General features: G+C 34.1%; 1 protein-coding gene across 1 annotated transcript; it reads left to right on the top strand.

Annotated features, from left to right (window-relative positions):
* Nucleotides 1-4,804: 4,804 nt before the first annotated feature.
* On the top strand, nt 4,805-20,263 carry LOC108372983 (nuclear autoantigen Sp-100-like; the record flags this gene model as incomplete). Its single annotated transcript, XM_017628817.1, has 3 exons — nt 4,805-4,891; nt 5,234-5,488; nt 20,102-20,263. Coding segments are annotated over exons 1-3 (504 nt in total), but the record flags the coding sequence as incomplete, so codon positions are not given.
* Between the last annotated feature and the right edge of the window lie 660 nt (nt 20,264-20,923).

The following is a 20,923-nucleotide window of genomic DNA, read 5'->3' as shown; positions in this document are numbered from 1 at the left end:
TGAACACCACATTTCATTTAGATAAGAAACAGCTAAAATGGTATGGTGCTGATATCAAAAAAAAAATTTACTGAAATATCCATAGATTTCATATTTCGTTGAATAAACAAATATTATTAGACGAATTTTCCTCTAATTCCATTATGCGTGCATGTTTCTTTTGAAAACAGTGCAGTTTGTTTTATTGCCTCTTCGTCTTTCTGAAATAATTCATTAAGCCAAGCCGCCTTATTATCAGCGTGCCTATGCTGCTTTAATTATTTTCCACTGACATTGCAACTTTGGCAGCACACAAAACCGTAACATACTCGAAGAAAAACGCTAATGACCTTCGGAAGGGAAATGAGTTTTTAAAGTTTACCCAGTAATTATATTTAATTTGCGTAAAGGACGAAACTAACACGATTAACCGATGCCGGACAGTCACACTAACGGACGTGAGAAAAATGCTGAGTATCAAAGGTAAAAGGAAACAAAAGAGCAATGTACAAATGAAATGTTGATGAATTGACATTTCCTCGACCAGTTCAGGTTTTCGGTTGCTACCTGTGTAAAAGGTTGGCATTCGTTTGATGATGTCCATGTATGGCTGGATGAGGAGATAAGCAAAGGAAAAGGAAACTTGTTTTCAAAAGAATAAAAAAAGGAAATAAGCGTATTAAGCGACAAATACATACATACATACATATGTATATACAATAATAAAAAAACGGGTATTCGCACATAACCTCAAAAAGCCGTCAAACAACGCATTACTACTAGCCAGGTGATATAGAGGATAGGAGCATGGTATGCCAGGGGAATGCTACTGCGCGGGTAGGCAACATCAGCAAAGAGTCAACCAAGTCAGCCGCTGTCAGACAGGCAAAACAGTCAAAGGTTTCGCTCGCCTCAGACCCCAGAGAATTGCCCAACATAAGCCGCCAATCCTGATAAAACTAAGAGAAAATGTAATAAAAATTGAAAACTCGCTGAATGATGTTGCTGATGGCAGAAAGGCTTATACTTTTCACTGTACAAGGGCGGCGGTGAGGATTGTGCCGAGAAACTGGCAGAACAAGTAAATCGTCACGAATTCTGGCTAAGTGGCGTTTCAAAGAAGTTTAGAAGAAGAAAAATTGATGTAAAATAATACGAACACTCACACATACAAATGTACTACTGGCGCACACATAGAATCCCAATAAACATTTTTGCTAAATCTCAATTTGAAATACATTTGAGAATCAGTCCTTTTCTCAAGTCTCAAACGTTACTTCTCAAATAACCGTTGATAGCGTTCTCAAACACGCAAAGGCATATTTTTAATATGGATTTTTTCTTTATTTTCAAATGGAGAAATATTGAATTCTCCACTTTTTCTCAAACGTGAGAGGGGCGGAACGAAATGAAATCCAGTTACGCTCATTGAAATATTTGTGTAGTGTTGTCAGTGATGCATGTAAAAGAAACACACAGTTTTTATAGAAAAAGATCCTTTTTGTTGGACTTATTTCATTTTCAATAGAGCAAAAGCCCTTTTATAATGCATACACATAAATAATTTTTATTTAACATACAAATATTATTTCATTTTAAGCAGGAAAATTGTTGCCCACAGACTCTTTCTTTCGGTTTTAAGTTTTAATGGCCAGTCAGTAGCTTACGTCAGCAGATCAGTCACAAAACGATCAATCAAAAAAAAAAACATAAAAAAAATTTAATTTCAATGCACTCGAACCAAGAACGATTTTCCAATATACATATTACGAATAACAGCGCCCGCGAGGTCGAGGAGCCACTTTGCGACTGAAGGATTGCGATTGACTTCGACATCTTTGCATTATTGACACACATGAAACGGAACGAAATGCTAAAAAAAATGTCTCAAATGTTTCTCAAACCGTTCTTAAGTTGTTAAACAACATTTGAGAAAAATTTGAGAAAACGTTTAATTTCAAATGATAAACAATGCTGAAATTCAAATTGAGAAATATTTTTTCAAGTGCTTGAAAATTTTTGTTCCAGTGTTTGTTGGGAATTACATTACCATTACCTATATATGTATGTATGTATAACGAAAGGTGAGGAGAAGCTGATAGCAATGTTTGCCTGCTGGTTGTGCGGTTGGTCCCAACCAGCTTGGCTGGCTGCCTTAGCGTTAGCCATCATCGTCGTCACAATACAATTTAAAAACGAACCGAAGCAAATGTAGAAGCGAACACAAGAGAAATACACTTCAAAGCAAAAGCAAAAATGAAAAAGAATGGATGGTAAAAGCTAACCAAGTGTAAGAATTACACAAACAATAAAAAAAGAGGCAATAACCAGCCAAGAAGAACTAAGAACTGGTCTGGCTGGCTCGCTGGCTTGCAGCTTGTCTTAATAAGAAATCTCCGATGAAGAAATACTAGCTAGCAGCTCACTGTTCGCTGCAGAAATGTGGTAGAAATAAATAACCATGAATTTTTGTTCTTTTTTTTTATTTTTTTTTATTTTTTTTATTATTTTTTTATTATTTTTTTCGACACGAATCCCCAAGTGACGGCTGAAGTGGTGGAGCGGAGAGTGAATAAGAGGTTGGATTCGTGCATGAAATAAAAAATTCTGCTATGCAGCTGCCTCAAGACTGGTTTGATTGGTGAATTTGATTGCTGCTGCCGTTTCTTTAGCCATGGATGGCGAAGAAAATGTTGCAAGTTTCTTCTTCGTGTACATGGAATTAATGGTTTTATAATTAAAGTACTGATATAAATTTGATATAAATGTCATAAATCGTTCGTTCGTTCGCCGCTTTTGGTTTATGGGGCTTAAATCTTTGATTGTAGGTTACGATTTCTTTTGTTCTTTGCGATAATGACAGAAAAGGAATTTATGGTAGCGTAAAAAAAAAAACAGGCGTTACTAGTTAAATACTTAATATTGCAGAACAGAATTGAGAGAAGGGAAAGTAACTGGTAATTGGAGCAAATTTTTAGATATTATTTTTTTTTTTTTTTTGTTACGCATATTAACTAATTATACAGGGTGTAAAATAATAACTGTCGCACAGGTTTTTTTTTTTTAAATATAAAAGGGACGAAAAAAGTATTTTATTTGTTAATTTTCCACAGATTTGACTTTAATTTTATTAATTAGTTAACCTTTATTTGGATTTACCATGGTAAACACTTTGAGGGAAAGGCGCAAGCGGCACGCAAGTATTCGTCGGTTAATTTATTCCCTATCTTCTTAAAGCATAGGCTAATTTCCTCCATTTTGAGTCCTTTATACACTCCCCCTTTGGTCCAACTATATATATTTTTATAGCAAGCATGCCCGCGCAGGGCACTAGCGTATAGAGTTCTGCCAGCGTTGGGCGTCACTTTTTTTTAGAGATTACTTACAAAAGGTTTTGAAAACACGACGGATCTTTCTATGGCAACGTTTTCAATATTATGTCTTAGTGAGTGAACTAAAAACCAAGAAAAGGTCGCCCAAAAAGATACCCACTTCTAGAGAAGAACGGTTCAGGTCAACAAGAGATGTCGCTAAAAATAGAGTGTCCTCAGTTACGTCAGCAGTTTTTTCTTCGTTAACATAATATAGTTCACTCATAATTTCTGTACCGTTTCTTATCTTACCCTGCCCGACACGATTGTGTATCCATGAAAAACTCAATTATTTTCGGAAAGTAGAACCAAACAAGTAATTTTTAGCAAAAAAAAAACCGACTTCAACTCTCATATAATATATATATATTAGGCCGGGTCGATTTGTGGGGAGGCAAAAAAATCGCCCATTGCTCTGTGAAAATCATATTCTAGGGATCAAAATAAGAAACTTTGCCGAAGGAACCATACCTCTAAAACGAATTCTGATGTCCCCCAATTTGGGTCGAACTTTTGGGTAGGGGCAAATTTTGAAAAATCCCACTTTGACCCATTTAGAGTGCTCCAATCGAGTCCAAATGTATGACCGACCCGCACTAACTTTGGAGGCCCGACCCACCGATGCCAGTGGCACACCCCCTGGAACCCCCCTGGGGGTTCACCATACAAACATTTCAAAAAATCGCCGGTTTTGCACTTTACATGAAAAAATCAGCGAAATGCCTATGTTTTTTCTTTTTAGAGTTTATTTTTCTCTTTAGAAATTTATTTAGTCAGAACATATGTAAATGAAAAAATGAATTTAACTTAGTAATAGAAAAGAAATTAAAAAAAAATTATTAGAAATTAGCGTTTTTACAACCCTTTTAAAACCAAGGCATCACTGTGATGCATTTGCATGTCGTAAACATAGTTGTGTGGGTTTTTTATTCAACCGTTTTAAAAAATGAAGGTATCACTGTGACACAATTGCAAATCGGAAAATTGCTTGTGTGCGTTTTTTAAGACACAGCTGCATGTCGTAAACTTACTTGTGTAGTTTTTTTATAGCACCTACTTAAGAAATGAAAGTTGTTTTTACAACCCTTTTTGTGGGTATTTTAAGGCACCTTCTCAAGAAATGCGCGTTTTTTGCAACCATTTTAACAATTAAGGAATCACTGGAATTCACCGCAACCCTTTTAAACAATGAAGGTATCACTGTGACACAATTGCAGATCGTAAAATTGCTTGTGTAGTTTTTTTTAAGCCACCACAAGACACAGCAGGTAGAATTGAAATTACCATTTCATTCTTATTACCTCGTCTCGTAGACTATATATAACGCAACAGTTTTTGATGAATGCATTAGTCGTTGTGAAGAACTCAAAGTGTGAAGTGCTAATTTCAGATAAAAAAATATTTCAAAAAAAATATAGTAAGTGAAGTGACCATTCCAAATCAAAAAGTTTACAATGAATCCACCATCCTCTACACCGCAAGATGAAGCAACTACATCAACAACTATCGAAAACCCAATGAGTCATATACCCAAGCATGATGTTACTGTTTTTGGTGTGTCTACTGATTTAACTGATCTTAATTTACCAACCCATCTGGATATCTTGAGATATTATTTTTACTTAAGCGAACGTGCTAAAACAGAACAAAAAAAGTTTTCGCATAAATCATTCACTATTCAAGTACAAGATAAATTGATTGGAATTTGGGAAAAACTTGGTATGGAAATAATGCTGAAAAAAAGTGTATTTAATAAATTGAATAAATTGCTTGACAAGTATCACGAGCAAATCAAGAGAAGAAACAACACTCAACAATTTACAGAGTATGTAAAATCTCTGGAAACAATTTTTTACATTGGAACATGTAAATGCGATTTGAAGGCAGCTCCATGTGCATGCGGCTGGGTTCCCGAACGCCTCAAAGAGTTCATGCACCATCAACATAATCAGAGAAGACTAACAATGGATGCATTTGTGATGGAAACTGAAGAGCAAGGAGCAACGTCTATGTCATCAATGCCAACATACCAAGATCCCGATGATTCAACATACGCACCGCCATTGGTTCAAGAAGATATGGATAGAAGCACAAGTTCACAATACACAGAGAGATGCGATTGTTTTAACTTTGCCTTGGTATGTGACAGATTTGGTGTGCCTGATAGAGTAGCATCAGCATTGGGAACCGCTCTTTTGCAAGATTTTAAAATTAAAGATAAGCATGGGAAACCTCTCATCATGGATAAATCGAAAGTTCGCGTTTCCAAACGGGTTATACCGGAAAATGTAGAGGCTGTTATGGCGACGACATTAGAGAGCCGTGCGAAATTGCCCAGACTTGAAAGTAAAAAAGACTTCAAACAATAATTTTTTTTAGTTTCTTTTCTATAACTCACTTAAATTAATTTTTTCATTTAGATATGTTCTGACTAAATAAATTTCTTAAGAGAAAAAATAGATATTATTATAAATAAATAATAAATGTTATTATAAATAAATAAATAAAAATAAAGAAAAAACATAGCCATTTAGCTGATTTTTTCATGTAAAGGCCAAAAATGGTGATTTTTTGAAATGATTGTATGGGGAACCCCCCAGGGGAGTTCCAGGGGGTGTGCCACTAGCATGGGTGGATCGGCCGTCCAAAGTTAGTGGGGGTCGGTCATACATTTGGACTCGATTGGAGCACTCTAAATGGGTCAAAGTGGGATTTTTCAAAATTTGCCCCTACCCAAAAGTTCGACCCAAATTGGGTGACATCAGAATTCGTTTTAGAGGTATGGTTCCTTCGGCAAAGTTTCTTATTTTGATCCCTAGAATACGATTTTCACAGAGCAATGAGCAATTTTTAAATCGACCCGCCCTAATACATATGTATATTGTGCGTTAGTGAAAAAGTTAGTGTATCTATTGAAACTTGAGAGGCGAAAATTGTTCGTGTAATGTCCGGGTTATTAAATTTTGACCAAGTTTTTAATTCATTAATTTCAATGGTTAAAAAGTGATTTACTGAATTCCATTGTAGTCGTACCATCAAATGCCGGAAATCGTCAATAAAATCCATGAAAAAATATTGGAGGATATCAGAATAAAAGTGCGTGAGGTGACTAAGGTTGTAGGCATCTCAACTGAATGGGTACATCACATTTTCGATAAATATTTAGACATGAAAGAGTTAACCGAGCGATTGGTGTCGTTATTGCTTACATTAGACCAAAATCGCAACTGTGTTTCTGTTTCAAAAGAGTGTCCGACGATAACAATATACCATAGACCAAGGAACAGTCAAAGCGCAAGAAAAGCCCAAGAATTCTTTGGGATGCATACCGATTATCTTGAAAGCGGAAAAACATTCATCGGAAAATATTATTTTGTTAGATTTGACATCGATCTGAGGCAAAGACGATGGCATTTGGCGAAGAAGAAATTTTCTTCGCTTTACGTAACCGCCTCCCTCGCACATATTCATAGCAGGCTAAGGACTGTCACTTCAGCATCATTCGCCGAAATCTCTTTGTGAAATTATAGGCTGTTAAAGCAACTATTTTAAGGACCTTGAAAAAACTTTTTGCATATATATTAGGGCGGGTCGATTTAAAAATCGCTCATTGCTCTGTGAAAATCGTATTCTAGGGATCAAAATAAGAAACTTTGCCGAAGGAACCATACCTCTAATTTGATATCCAAAGGTTCTTTGAGTTGCTGTTTCAAAAATTCAAAATGGCGAATCCAATACGGTCTCTCCTTGCCGGACGGTGTTGTATTTTAGTTTTTCATATGTTCGAAAGTTCTAAGATCACTTATTAAAAAAAATCAGAATTTAGTAACCTCTTGCCAACTTATTCGGAACTAGAAGAAACAAATCACGAATTATTTTGAAAAACGCATGAAACAAATTGCATAAAAACCCATTTTATCCTGAATTTCTAAAACAAGAAATACCTTTATTCCACATATATACATTAATTTGTAGTAAATATCAGCAAAAAACGGATCGCGGGTTACAGCTGTGAAATTATTTAAAGACTGGTTGAAGTCCTAAATGTAAAAATGGGAAGCATCAGTCTCTTATTTCCAAACCGGACTAGAAGAAAAGGTCTAATTTACGCAACATAGTTGAAAACTAGCATTTAACCGTAGAGGTTTAAAAAAAAATAGAAACTGATGCTTTGTATTTTTACATTTAGAACTTAGCCCACTTAATATTATGTAGATAATTAATTTGGCGACGACAGGTCTATATCGCACTTGGACAAAAATACATAGTTCTTCTTCCTTAATGTCATGTTTTAATTATTACAGCATTCCAGTGGAAAAATGGTGAATGCATAATCTTTTTCTATCGCAAAAAATTAACGTCTACGATTGAACAAAAGCATACATCCCAATGTAAGTTTACGGGTAATGAGCAGCCGCAGTTTTGAAGGCGAATCATTGAGATAAGGGCGGTACTTTGCCAAACATTCTAATTCCCCACTGGGAAATATATAGCATTCGCAATATTTCACTCCCTGTGAACCACTCGATGTTACTTTCACTTACATATATCATACTTAATACCTTCCGTTGCTCTTCCTGTTTTGAAAAAATGCGCAAAGCGACGAGAGGGGTAAATTTTTATTGTATATTCTACAGTATATATAGTACATGTACCACTGAATGTTTGTACTTTTTCACTTATTGACTTTTATTGAACGCAATTGCCACACATACGTACATACATACATACATATAATTAAGTTTAAGTGTGAGCCTGTGAACAATTTTACGCGCAAATGTATCTATGTACATATATACACTGCCATTCAGCAGAATATGCTCAACATGATTTGCGAATTGTTACTGTTTGCCACGATGAAATTAGTGCACGCATTTTTACCTGTAAAACTTTTCGAATGTAAAATTTTATTCTTATTTTCAAATCAAGATACCTCTGATAAATGTACAAAAATTGTCATGCCAAGTTTTAAGGCTATATGATAAGTTTTGGTTTCGAAATGAGTAAAGAAATAAAAGTGCGTGAAGAGCTTGTTAGATATTTTAAGGAAAATCGAAATTAGACTTTCGAAACCATCGCTAAAAAAGCAAACGTGTCAAGAAAGACCGTTTCGCGAGTTATTCAAATCTAAAAAAAGTAAAAAAGTAACTGGCAAACCATAGGCTTTCAACAAAAAATGCAACCCCCGACCACCTAGGTCCCATATGGTTCCCTAGGGACCCCTTATAAAAATTGCCAAAAATCACAATTTTCAATTGCGTTTATTGGCTTGAAAAATGTTAAATATTCATTTGCATAATACATTTTTATATACAGATTTTTATATACACATTTTTATATATAAGACATTTTTATAAAACACCCAGTAACAAAAATAGACATCACTGAGGCGGCAGCCCCAGGTTTACCACACAGAAAGGGAATTCTAGTTACCTCATCCGTTCCCAAGGTTACATCACTGGGGCGGTAGCCCCAGTTAGGTCACACAGAAAGGAGAATTCTACGTAGTAAGGGTTATAATCCCTAAGCGCGGCCAAAGGCCGTCTACGCAGAAAGGAATTCTACACAAAAATACTGTGGACGCAAGTAAAAATTGCGATTTTTGGCCATTTTTCTAAGGGGTCTGTAGGGAACCATAGGGGCCTAGGTGGTCGGGGGCTGAATTTTTGTCAATGGCGGTTCATGCCCTCTCCAAAAAGGTCGGTTGGAGGTGCCACGCCCACTCCCCCTTCGCCCACCGCACCTTTAACGAACGGCCATAATGGAAAGTTTCCCAAAATCCAAATATATCGGGAAGAGAAACAGCTCAACTGTGTAATACGGTAAATTTTTTCCCATCTCGTAAGCAGGGGGTCCACTCTATGTATTGTGATTCAAAACTCAATGCGATTCGAAAGGCGACATGGACTAATACAAATTCTTAGAGCCCCAAGTATTCGAATCCGAATGATTTGCTTTTCGAATGGCAATACAGAATATAATCTCAGGTAACAAAATATAAAATAAATTAATTACCAGGACAGGTGACAAAAAAAGATAACCATCCCGTACAATACAGGATGGATGGTCACCGTAATTATTTCATCATTTTTCAATCTCGTGCTTTTTTCTCATAGAACTTCAATCACTAAAGCCAGCGTAGCTCGTTTTGTGATGTCTTTTTTTGACACTTGCTTGCTAGCATTAAAAAGAATACCAGTCAGATGAAAGACAGACACTTAAGTGAGCTTATAGTTTTATTTATGCACTGGTACAGATAAAATTGCAAATTAATTCAATAATTCATCTCCTTTTTAACTGCTTTTAAAATTTTGATTTTTTGCAATTACGCCTTTTCATAAAATCACAATTTCTATTTTTAATTATGACTAGCGTAATGTAACACTTGATTCCAGAACTTGCAACCTATTCTGCTGAATGGCAGTGTATCTACGTACATATATACATATATATGTACATATGTATATATGTATGTATGCATGTTCAGCAGCTGCGAATGCGATAATCGTTTATTATGCGCCCCTAACTAATAAGATATCCGCCGCTATAGTCTAGTAGTAGTTATAGTGGGTATGTTCGTTTAGGTGGATGATACTGGTAGTTAACTTATTTTCTATGACGTGATGGTGTTTGAAGATGTGGTTGGAACTTGAGTTTTTGTTTACCCATTTTTGGTTGCATGTATTGATGATGTTTGGCCATGCGACTATTGTTTTTGTTATTTTTGTTTGATTTTGCGCAAATTCCATAACCTTTTGGCAACATTCACATCAGCAGCGACAGTATAGGAATCATCAGCAAATCGTCGTGCATGCCATCCTCTCTACATTTTTGTTTGATTTACACATTTATGTGTTCGTTCATTCATAAAAACCACTCTCGTTCATTTATTATTCATTAATTTATGCACTTACATACAATATACTTGTGATTGTATATATGTACGTATGTGTGCATATTTGACTTGACACCATCGTTAACAACAAACCCTCAGTGTAGCAAACTTTTTTTTTGTAGGTTTTTAGATTTTTTTCTGGACTCCTTTGAAATGCAACAGGCGTAAAGCGCAAGCAACAGGCAACAGCTAATAGAGCTACAAATTTTATTATGGCATAACATAAAAAAGAATTTCTCGCTTCCTTGTATTGCGTTTTTGCTTTTGATTTTGCTGTTCTGTTGCTTTTTATTATTTGTTTGTATTTTATTCTCTACTAAAGGGCTAGTTTTTTTGTAATACACATATTTGTGTATGATCGGCGTAATTTCGGTTTTCCTTTCGGTTTTTTCATACATATATACTCAACAAATAGTTAATTAGCAATAGCCTGATGTCCTTGACCTTTGAAACTTTTTTCCTTTGAACTGACAATCGACATGCAATTTTCCTTCGTTTTAGCCTCCTGCTTCATTAGCAGCAATTTTGTTTTCATAATGGCCCAGTATTTATCGATTGGCCTGAGCCCAGAACACTTTATCGGCAATATCGACAATAGCATCAAGTTGCTAAACCTGGGCAAAATATACCAGTTGTATTTAACGAAAATTATTGCTTTTCAATCCGCGTTTACATGTCGGCTGCTAAAACAAATATATCTTTGCAAACTTGTCAACTTGTATCTAATTATAAACTTCGATGTGACTTCCCTATTTTTTGCAGCGTATAACAGCTGACCAGCAAGTTGACTAAAATCAAATTTAACTTAAGTTTCGCCCACCATAATCACGAAATTGACTTTGTGTTCCATAGTATAGACGAGTTTCCGGGGACGGGGAACATTATATGATTGAAGGCCTTTCTCCTTGCAAACTTTCTGCGCAAATCCAACTAGAATATGTACTTTTTTGGCAAAACTCCAATGGAAAGAGTTGGATTTCTCCAAAAGCACTAACTACTTCTTGAGCCTTTTATTGCAAAAAAAAAACCTTGGCACCCGTTTCGAATTTTTCTTTGCGAAGATAATCTTTGGCAAAAGATTTCAAGCACAGGAGCTACCGCTCATTTTGCAACATTTAAAGTGTTTGCAATGCTTTTGGGAGTTAAACTCGGATTTCTTGCCTTTTGAGCACAATTAATTGACGAATTATTTGAGCTAATTTTTCACGTTTTAAAGAAATAAGAAAAAGTAAAGGTACAATTTTGTAAAACAAAAGCTATTCTAGCGATGAATACACTTGTTGCATTTTATTCCGTTACATTTGATTCAAAAACAATCGCTTACTTGCGACCAGTGTTTTTCGCATACAAGCCTTAGAATATTGGTACACATTCGGTTCCAAATTTATTTTTAAGAATTTTTATTTAAAATATAGTTCGATCTATAACAGAGATCACATAAATAAGGGTTCCGAAGATTGTAGAAAGTTCACAGAAATGAATCAATAATTCATACAAATTTCAAATTTTATATTCCGAATTTTAAGAAATTTTTAGAATGTACAGTTTTATAGCCCATTTAATTTTGGTATAAAGTGCAAGTTTCAAGCCACTAAAGATTACCATTGATTTTTTTCGAGGATGTTCAGCATTTTCTTCCATATGACGTCGAAAAAAAATCTATGTGCGCCGGTATATCAACTAAGGTTTCGCCCGAACTTCTTTGCAACAAAAAATGTTGCCTTTTCTTTGCCCTCTACTTAGTATTTATGCGAAGAGGGTAATAAAAAGGTAACATTTTGCGGTAGAAAAGAAAACGACATTATACTTCTTAACTTGTTTTCATTAATTTTCTACAATTAAAAGAATTATTCTTGAAACCAACACAATTAATTGAAAACTATTTTCGCTAGCTTTTCCGTATTTGTTTTGTAAAATAAGGATGACAGCTGAACTAGGGTTTCAAAATGCAAATGCATAATTCAATGCTTTACAGTACCAATGTTTGAATACATAAATCAACAATTTATTCCAGACATGCTATCCATCCACCATGCTAGATAGAGCTCTTGTTAAAAACCGACTATCCGGCTATTTGGTTAGTCGAAAAGTCGATTGGGAACTTTTTTGTCGGTTGATAGTCGAATCGAAATTATTCGATTAACCGCTCGAATTCGACTAACCGCTCGCCATTGAGTAGTCTGAAAATCGACTAAACGAAATTATTAGACGGTTGTTCATAATAAAATTATTGTGATTAGCGCGATTGGGTTTTGTCAGTAAGCATAGATAAGTGTTCAAAATATGTAAAAAAAAACACCGTTTATTGAAATAAAACAACTAGTGGAACAATTGAAAATGAGCGATTAGTCAGTCGACAAGCTGTTTTTGAGCGGTTAGGAAAAGTCGACTATATTTTTAAACGACTTTTGATAATCGATTAACTGATTAGTCGACTAGTCGATTAACAAGAGCTCTAATGCTAGACCTCATGCAACAGATCTAATGCTAGACCTGATGCAACAGACCCTTAATGAAAATCGAAAAAAATTAATAAAATCTATGATCTCCTATTGTGGTTAATCGTGCTTTATTATCTGGTTTTGGACTAGTCCATTTACATTTTAATATTAATAAATTTTTCCGTATGAATACGATTTTGTTGTGTACTTCACGGATGCTTTTTCGTAATTAAGAAGTAACTAAAAACCAAAATTTTAAATTATATGTTCCGCAAATGGGATTTGAACTCGGGACATTCCTGACAGCGCAACCAATATGTAGTAGCAGAAATCTCTGCGCACTCAGCTACTGGCACGACATGTAAATGTGTTTTCAAAGGTTCACTTTCACCGATTGGTGCATTTTTACATTTTGACAGCCACAGAGTGGTATTGAGCTGAACTCATTCTCCATAAAAATTTCTAGACAACACCAATCTGTGTGTACAAATTGGGTGGTGATAATTTTTCTTGAGATAGAACGGTTCCCTAGCGTCTGGTCGCAAGCTAACGTTTTTGATGCACACAAAAGTCCAATTCTAACCGGTCAAATATTAACCGGTGAGGTACTGGTGCTTTTCGAAAATGTGACTGCGTTATTGCTGCAGGGCATAAACATTTTTGTTTTTCAAATGCATACGCGTGCAATGTGTGCACTGTGCGTACGTAAATATGTAGATTTGTATATTTGTTTGTCGCCGTATTAAATGCTCATATTTAAATTCTATTACGAATGTGATTTGCTTCCATGTTCTTTGTTTTTTTTTTCTTCCATATTCATTCATTCATACATCCATTCATTGGTGTTGACTGACTACAAGTCTGTTCATTTACTACCGACTGTCAGATCGGCAATGCCAAACAGCAGTGAAAGCAACAATAATAATAGCATCAGCCATATAGTCACTGAGTCATCCAGGACTGTCAAGAAGCCAAAGAGCCAGTCAGCCAAACAATTTGCTAGGCAGCCCGCAAGCCAGTCAGTCGATTATTCAGCCACTTTGGTTTTGGTTTCGTTTGATTTGGTTGTTTGGTTTGGTGTGCTTTGTTATTATGTACATATTTTGTGATTGCTCCTATAGTACTATATCGGCTTTGTTGTTGCTGTTGCTACTTTTTGCAGCGCTAGATTTTATTGCTGTGAGTGTTTTTTGTTTTTTTGTTTTTTTTGTATATTTGCTCTAGCTCTGGTTATTATCACGTGAATGTGCATATAGGTGTGCATATGTTTGTTTGTACGCTTTTGTGTAGCGCCGGCGTCAAACAGTCTGTCTGTTTGTCCAACAACTGCTGTTCGAGGTGGCAACTGCTAAGCAGCTTTTAACTTGCCGCTTTTTTATCTGCATGTATTTAGTTTATTTGTATCTACATATGTATGTATGTCGGTGAATATATGTATGTATTTTAATGTACATGCACATGAGTTTGCCTTATTGTGGGGTTTTTGATGTCACTGCTTTATTTTTTGCTCCTCTACATCTCTGGAGTCGACATTCATTGTCGCCGCTTTATAATTTTTGTTGCTTTCGTTGTTGCGATTGTGAGTAGGGAAAAATTGAAACGAATATCTCTGATGAAAAAAAAACGAACAAAAAAATATGATTTTTTCACTTTGTTCACACGCTCAACAGTTGGTTGTATTAAGTTCGATTTTTTATTGTTTTCCGAGCTTCCGAGTGCTTTGTTGTTGTTAATTTTTATACACCTTTTTGCTGGCGTTGCCATAGTCGACGTTTGTCGTCGTCGGCTACATTTTTTTTAGTCACTTCATTCTAGTCACAGTCGCCGGCGCCACATAAAGTTTTGTTTATTCTTTTTTTTTTTTGTTGCCACTTCAGTAACGAGTGTTGTTACAGCTAAGCCTTATGTGTAATCTACGTACGAGTGTTATGTATGTACGTAAGTACATCCACAATATGGTCGGACTTATGTATGTAGTATCTATAAATGTATTTTGTTTGTGTTTTTATTTACTTTATGATTTTCTAGCAGCTCACATTAATTTATATTTAGTTGCTTTTGGCGTGCGCTTTATTTTCGTCAACAAATAAGTATGAATGAAATATTTACAATCGGAGTACATGCTTACACATGTATCTACATATAATTGTACCTACATATATGTGTATTTATTTTTCTGAATATTCCACTGAGTAAGTATTCAGAAAGGAAGCAAATTTGCCGGCTAACTGACCTATGTAAATTTTTTCGTATTGTTTTTATGATTACATATTTTGCTTCTGCTCGCGTTGTCGATCTTTTTTTTGTTTGACGATTAGGCGTGATAACAATAACCGCGCAATTATGCGGACACAGCTGAAGGCCGGGTCATACATGGCGTATGAGCAACATGAAATGTGTGTACAGTGGCCGAACAAGTTATAGCCGCACCTCATTTTGACAAGTATAACATATTATTTTTTTTTGTTACTTAATTTGTTATAAAAATATAGTTCATTCTTTAAAAAAAAAACACTGAAATTATGTTTATTCGTTATATGGAAGCTAATGCGAAAAAAAATTCTTAAAAATCAACGGTAATTTTAAGTTACTTAAAACTTGTACTATATTCTACTAGAATTGAATGAGCTGCAAAACTGCATACTCAGAATCTTTCTAGGAAATTTAATTCAAAAAAAAAAACTCGAAATTTTTAACGAAAGTTTGTTGATTTTTTTTTTATAAATATTGTTAAAGGTTTGAAACTTGGATGCTCGTGTACATCCACTGATCGACTGTTTACTCGAATGAAATAAAATTACAGCTGTTTTCTCACCATATTGATATAGGTACCTGTTATGTCCTTTTTTCGAAGGATGTGGTCGAAACTTTCCTAGTTAATTCCACTTGATATCCAGGCGTTCAAGCACCTATAAATATTAGATATTTACCATAAACCTAGCACCCACAAAATTCAATGTGGGACCCATAAAAAATCCGTAATTTTTAACAAATTGTTAAATAAACAATTGGGTATTATACTTTGAAGTCTCCTGAAGAGTAACAAAATTTACCGATTGATAAATATTGATTTTAAGGATTCTATACTATTTCTATGAAAATTAGTTTTTGCTCATATAAAATACACGGGAAACTGTGAGTGATTTGAGCGACCTCTAAATATTTTTTGATAAAAAACGGGTATATTTTTTCGATATAAAACAATTGAGAGCATTAAAATTCCGACATTAGTTTCCTCACATACATTTTTGGATCGCCCTAATGTAAATACACGGTATGCACTAGTTCTTCATGCTGAGTAAGTGGTGCTTGGTGTGTCAAGTGAATTTATGTATAACAACCAACCATCTGGCAACGCAGACACATACACATTTAGATATGTAAATTTCAGCTTATAAAAATACATAGTAGTTTCGTAAATCACTTTTATTGCTCTTGCTGTTGGTGTTATTCACATCAACGTTCGTTGTAGTAGAAGGAAATTAATCATGATGCAAGGAAAAATTCGTTGCACTTCAACTGAGTACAAATAAAGGAGTGACCAGATGGGCTAAATATGTATTACAAATTAAAAAAAAAATTGTATTTTTATTTTGGTCAAATTAAGGGAATTTAAAAGAATGTACTCTATTCATTAACGCGTATAACAAAAAAAAAATCTTTTTCTAGACATGTTTCATTAATAACAATTATATTCTGTCGATTATATTTTTGCTAAATGTTTGGCCGAACTTCTCCTCCACTTTGTCATATGCATCCTGATGTTATAACACAACTAGAGGAACCCAAAATTTAACGATAAATTCTATTTGTTCGTTATATGAAAGCAAATGCGATGAAATTCTAAAAAAAACAACGGTAATTTTTAGCGACTTGAAACTTGCACATTATGGGGTCAAAATTGAATGGGCCATAAAACTGTGTATTTCAAAAAATTCTAGCACTTCTGAGAAAAAAGTTTGAAATTTGGGTGAAAATTTGTAGCGGTCTTTTAAAAAGTTTTAAAACTTTTATATTAGTTATGTTATAGAATGAATTGTATTTTATTTGAAAATTCTTAAAAATAAATAATTAAACATAAGTGGCAAACAATATCACTTTTAAATGGGCAAAGGCAAATTTGCGAAATCCAAAAGAAGTACAGAAAATTCGATAAGGACAATAATACGAAATCTTCTAATTACCATCGAGTTCTTCTGATTCATATGGAGATGGATATATGTACGTTTTTTTCGCCTCTTGTAAAATTTCTAAAAATGGATTTAGCAACTTTTCACTCCAAGGCAGCGATATTTCACTTGAAACAAATCCTAAACTTTTAATAAAAAACATATACAACATACATAAAAAAATTAAATATTTTTAAGCAAAATATGTAATTTCCATATTCTGCGAAGCTCTCTCCCAGCCAAATCAGGCACTAAGGTTGTCAATGCCTTTCGATGGTCGATTGCTGTTAAATGAAACATTCTGGGCGCGTCCACCGGCGCTAAAGGCCGCTTAATTGGTCAATTCCTCAGTTGAAATCGGACTTTTTTAATAAAATGGAATATGGAGCAGCTCAAATTTCAATTCTCGATTTATTCGAAACAAAAAAAAATCGATCTTTTGGAGTCATGGATTAAGAAACGGTATCTTTGTTGTAAATACTTAAATACAAAGTGGTGATAATGATTATATTGGCAACCATTAAAATAACTAAGATGATATCGATAACGGCGTTATGATCACAAAAAAAAAAAATATCTTAATAAATTAAATATGATAAGGTAGACGAAGAGACCAATTCTCGTTCTATGAAATGGTGAACAGAAAATGAAAAATTCAAATTTAGTGAAAATTTTATTTTTTCATTTGTATCACATCATTTTATAATTCTGTGGTCATAAGCAATAACCGCCTAAATCGACTTAAGAAAGAATTGAGTTATATATGCTATCGTATTCTGCAACTACTATTCCATGTATATGTGAAATCCCCATCTCGCCAGCTAGGCTATTTAAAAAGTTATAGACGAACATATTTTGGTTTCCCCATAAGGAAGGATGGATAACATTACGATCAAAATGTTAAAAGCGTTATTTCTCGAACTCAGGTTTTTCGACTTAGGCGGTTATGGCTTATGACCACAGAATTATTGATCACTAAGGATTTTCCATAAACATCTAGATAATAATTATTTGGTAAATTATTGTTAGTAAAAGATAATCATATTCTTTGCCTAAAGATTATTGCCCTTATTCATAAAAAATAAAATGTGTCGGTGACAAAAATTTTTTTTACTGACAAATTTAAAGTTTTTCATATGTATTTCCGTAATAAAAACTGGAACAAGAATTTGTCACTGATACAGAATAGAGCCGTAATGGAGCTCTATAAAGCGACATTTTCATACAAATTTTCAATTATAAAATCAGTTAAAGTCTTCTTTATTTTTAACCGACTCAAAAAAAGAGGAGGTTATCAGTTCGTCGGAATATTTTATTTATTTTTCGTTTTTTGTTTTTTTTTTTTTGTTATATATAACTTTGGATGATGTGGTCCGATAATTCGATTTCGATAATTCTTATTTCATCGGAAAGATAGTACCTCAAGGGTGGTCCCATACTAATTGTTTAGATCCGATAATTGGATCTTGAAGAAATTAACGATAACCTTAAACTTTTTATGAGAATTGAAGTCGGTTTTGTTTTTTGCTTAAAAATTACTTGCAAATCGCCCCACTTATCTTTTTCACAGTGAAAACTTTTTCTCAAAAAATTTTTTTTTTCGTCTGAAAGCAGAATCGTAATTTTATGTGAAGTGATAAAAAATTTTTGCAACTTCACGTTTTCATAGTCCAAGAAGTGGCCCCCCAGGAACGGCTTTAGGCGTTATTTCATTTTCCACCATTAGTGTATTTAGTATACATATTGCTATGTCAGGATTATACACATAGTTAATTCACATGTAAATATGTATTCTTAACTTTCATATTCCTTTGTTCAAGTTTGTATGAATGTATATTTAGCTATATATTTTAGCTGTTTACATTTCAACTCAACTTTGTTCTACTCCCACTGCTGCAGTTTATTCGCAGTACTCCCACATATTGTATGTACATCTATACATACTGTATACGTCCATATGTATTTCGTTGCAAAACTGCACTTTGCACAAATAAAACTTGTTTGGATAGTTGTTTGTCCGTCGTCTGCTGGACACTTCATCACTGTCAGCTTCAACACTAGCACCCATTCCCCACACCTTAATTATACATACATACATAAGCTATACATATACTGCATTCAAGCATATTCGTATGTAAAATGCACATACTAGTTACACTGGGCCAGGAACCTTGCTTTCGTGACCAAAAGTATTTAGAATCGTTTCTCATATTGTCGACTGGATTGTTTCTACCTACGTACATGTGTATGTATGTATTTGCATATTTACATCTTTATATGTAAAATGTAAATTTATTGTTTTATTATGCCAGCTGTAAATAAATTTTGCTCTTATACATACATACATACATACATATGTATGTATCAAGTGTCTTGTTTTTGCTACCGTCAGATGCCATTGCCAAGCCATTTTTCATTATGTTGGCTCATCTCTGCCATTTGCGTGCGGGTGGGTGGTTCCTGTTTATGTGTGTGTATGCGCCAATTTGGCGATATTGCCAGCTCTGCAGATACATAGTATGTTTGTATGTATTTCGTACAATTACAGCTTCAAATTCGAAAAAAAATTTGGCCAGTTATTTTCAAAATTTAAATTCAAGAAGTCGGATATTTGAATATAGCAGTGTTATGCTTGTTAGCTAAGGTATATTAATTTTAAATGCATTAAATTTTTGAAAAAAAATGTCGATAATTAATCGTTATTTTGCGACCTATATTTTATCAGTCAAAAATAAAAATAAACATTTTATTTATTTTTTGAGTCAAAAATAAAAGCTAAAATTTGGCTTGTATTTTTCCAATAAAATATAAAATTTGTGTGTATTTTTGCGATCAAAAATAAATTTAATAAAATTTAATTTCATCGGCTTGTTTTAGTTAGAAACATTTTATTGCTACGTACAAACAAGCTATTAGTCATTTTTCCAATCATAGGCAGCGAAATAAAACAATAGGAAGATCGATAGTAAACTGCTATTTTTGATCGAAAAAATAATGTTAAAAGCTTATTTTTGATCTAAAAAATGTGTAAGTCAAATTTTAACTGTTATTTTAGACCAAAAACGTGACCGATGTTTAAGCACTTTTAAATTTACTAAAAATGTAAATGAAGCTCATAATTTCGTATCTATTTTTTGAATTATCTTACATTAGGATCTTGTATTATGTTGTTTTAAGATTTTACATATTTTCGAATAAGTTTTATAATCCATTCTTTCTATTCTTTGTCTTTTCTTAACAAAACAGAGCACGATGGTTCGTGGGGCCAAAGCTGATGCGAAACCCCGAGGCCGTATGACAGCGTACGCATTCTTTGTACAAACATGCCGAGAGGAGCACAAGAAGAAGCATCCCGATGAGACAGTGATCTTTGCTGAATTCTCCCGAAAGTGCGCTGAGCGATGGAAGGTGAGTTTCAGATCTTTTGTTTCAGCAATTACATATACATATATAAAGTACATGTTCTACAAAAGGGTATATATTGATTTAGTTTTTGTTATTATGTGCTAGAAACCTTCAGAGAAGTATGTACGTATTATATTTACCATTCCGCAAAGCGGAGGCAATAGTTTGCAGTAATTTGTTACCCAAAGCACTATAATGACTATTTTCTCCATGCGACCTAACATTAGCTAAGAGCTATGTAGTTTTTTTGCCTTTTCTGACAAGCATGAAATCAGTTAAGATAACTTTAAAGAACGTGGCGATAAGTTTCGGTAAACAAGGAACAATTATAACTTCGGGCCTATGACTTTCCTTAAAAACAATAAAATTATTCAGTTCATTTAAATATCCATGCCCATAGCAAATATCTACACCTAATATTCTGCCTTAAATTGGCTCCCAAAGGCGAGTTATATTGACAGGAATGCTGTCAGTGGCATGTTCTTTAGGTTAAAATCAGTAAATAATAACTAATTATTTATTTGTCAATGTTATTGTGGCTTGTTAACATTTTATTTTTAATATTTTTATTGAGCTTTGTACCACGATTGTTTATTAGGAAAAATTGAAAAAGCAACAAAGTCTAAGCGGTAGAAGTTATAGCACTATTTCGGAGATCACCAC

This window comes from Rhagoletis zephyria, unplaced genomic scaffold, assembly GCF_001687245.7.
Source record: "Rhagoletis zephyria isolate East Lansing unplaced genomic scaffold, Rhagoletis_zephyria_1.1 Rzeph_scaffold_06230, whole genome shotgun sequence".
NCBI classification, from domain to species: Eukaryota; Metazoa; Arthropoda; class Insecta; order Diptera; family Tephritidae; genus Rhagoletis; species Rhagoletis zephyria.
The sequence above is the reverse complement of the archived record's forward strand: the minus strand, read 5'-3'. Positions and strand labels throughout refer to the sequence as shown.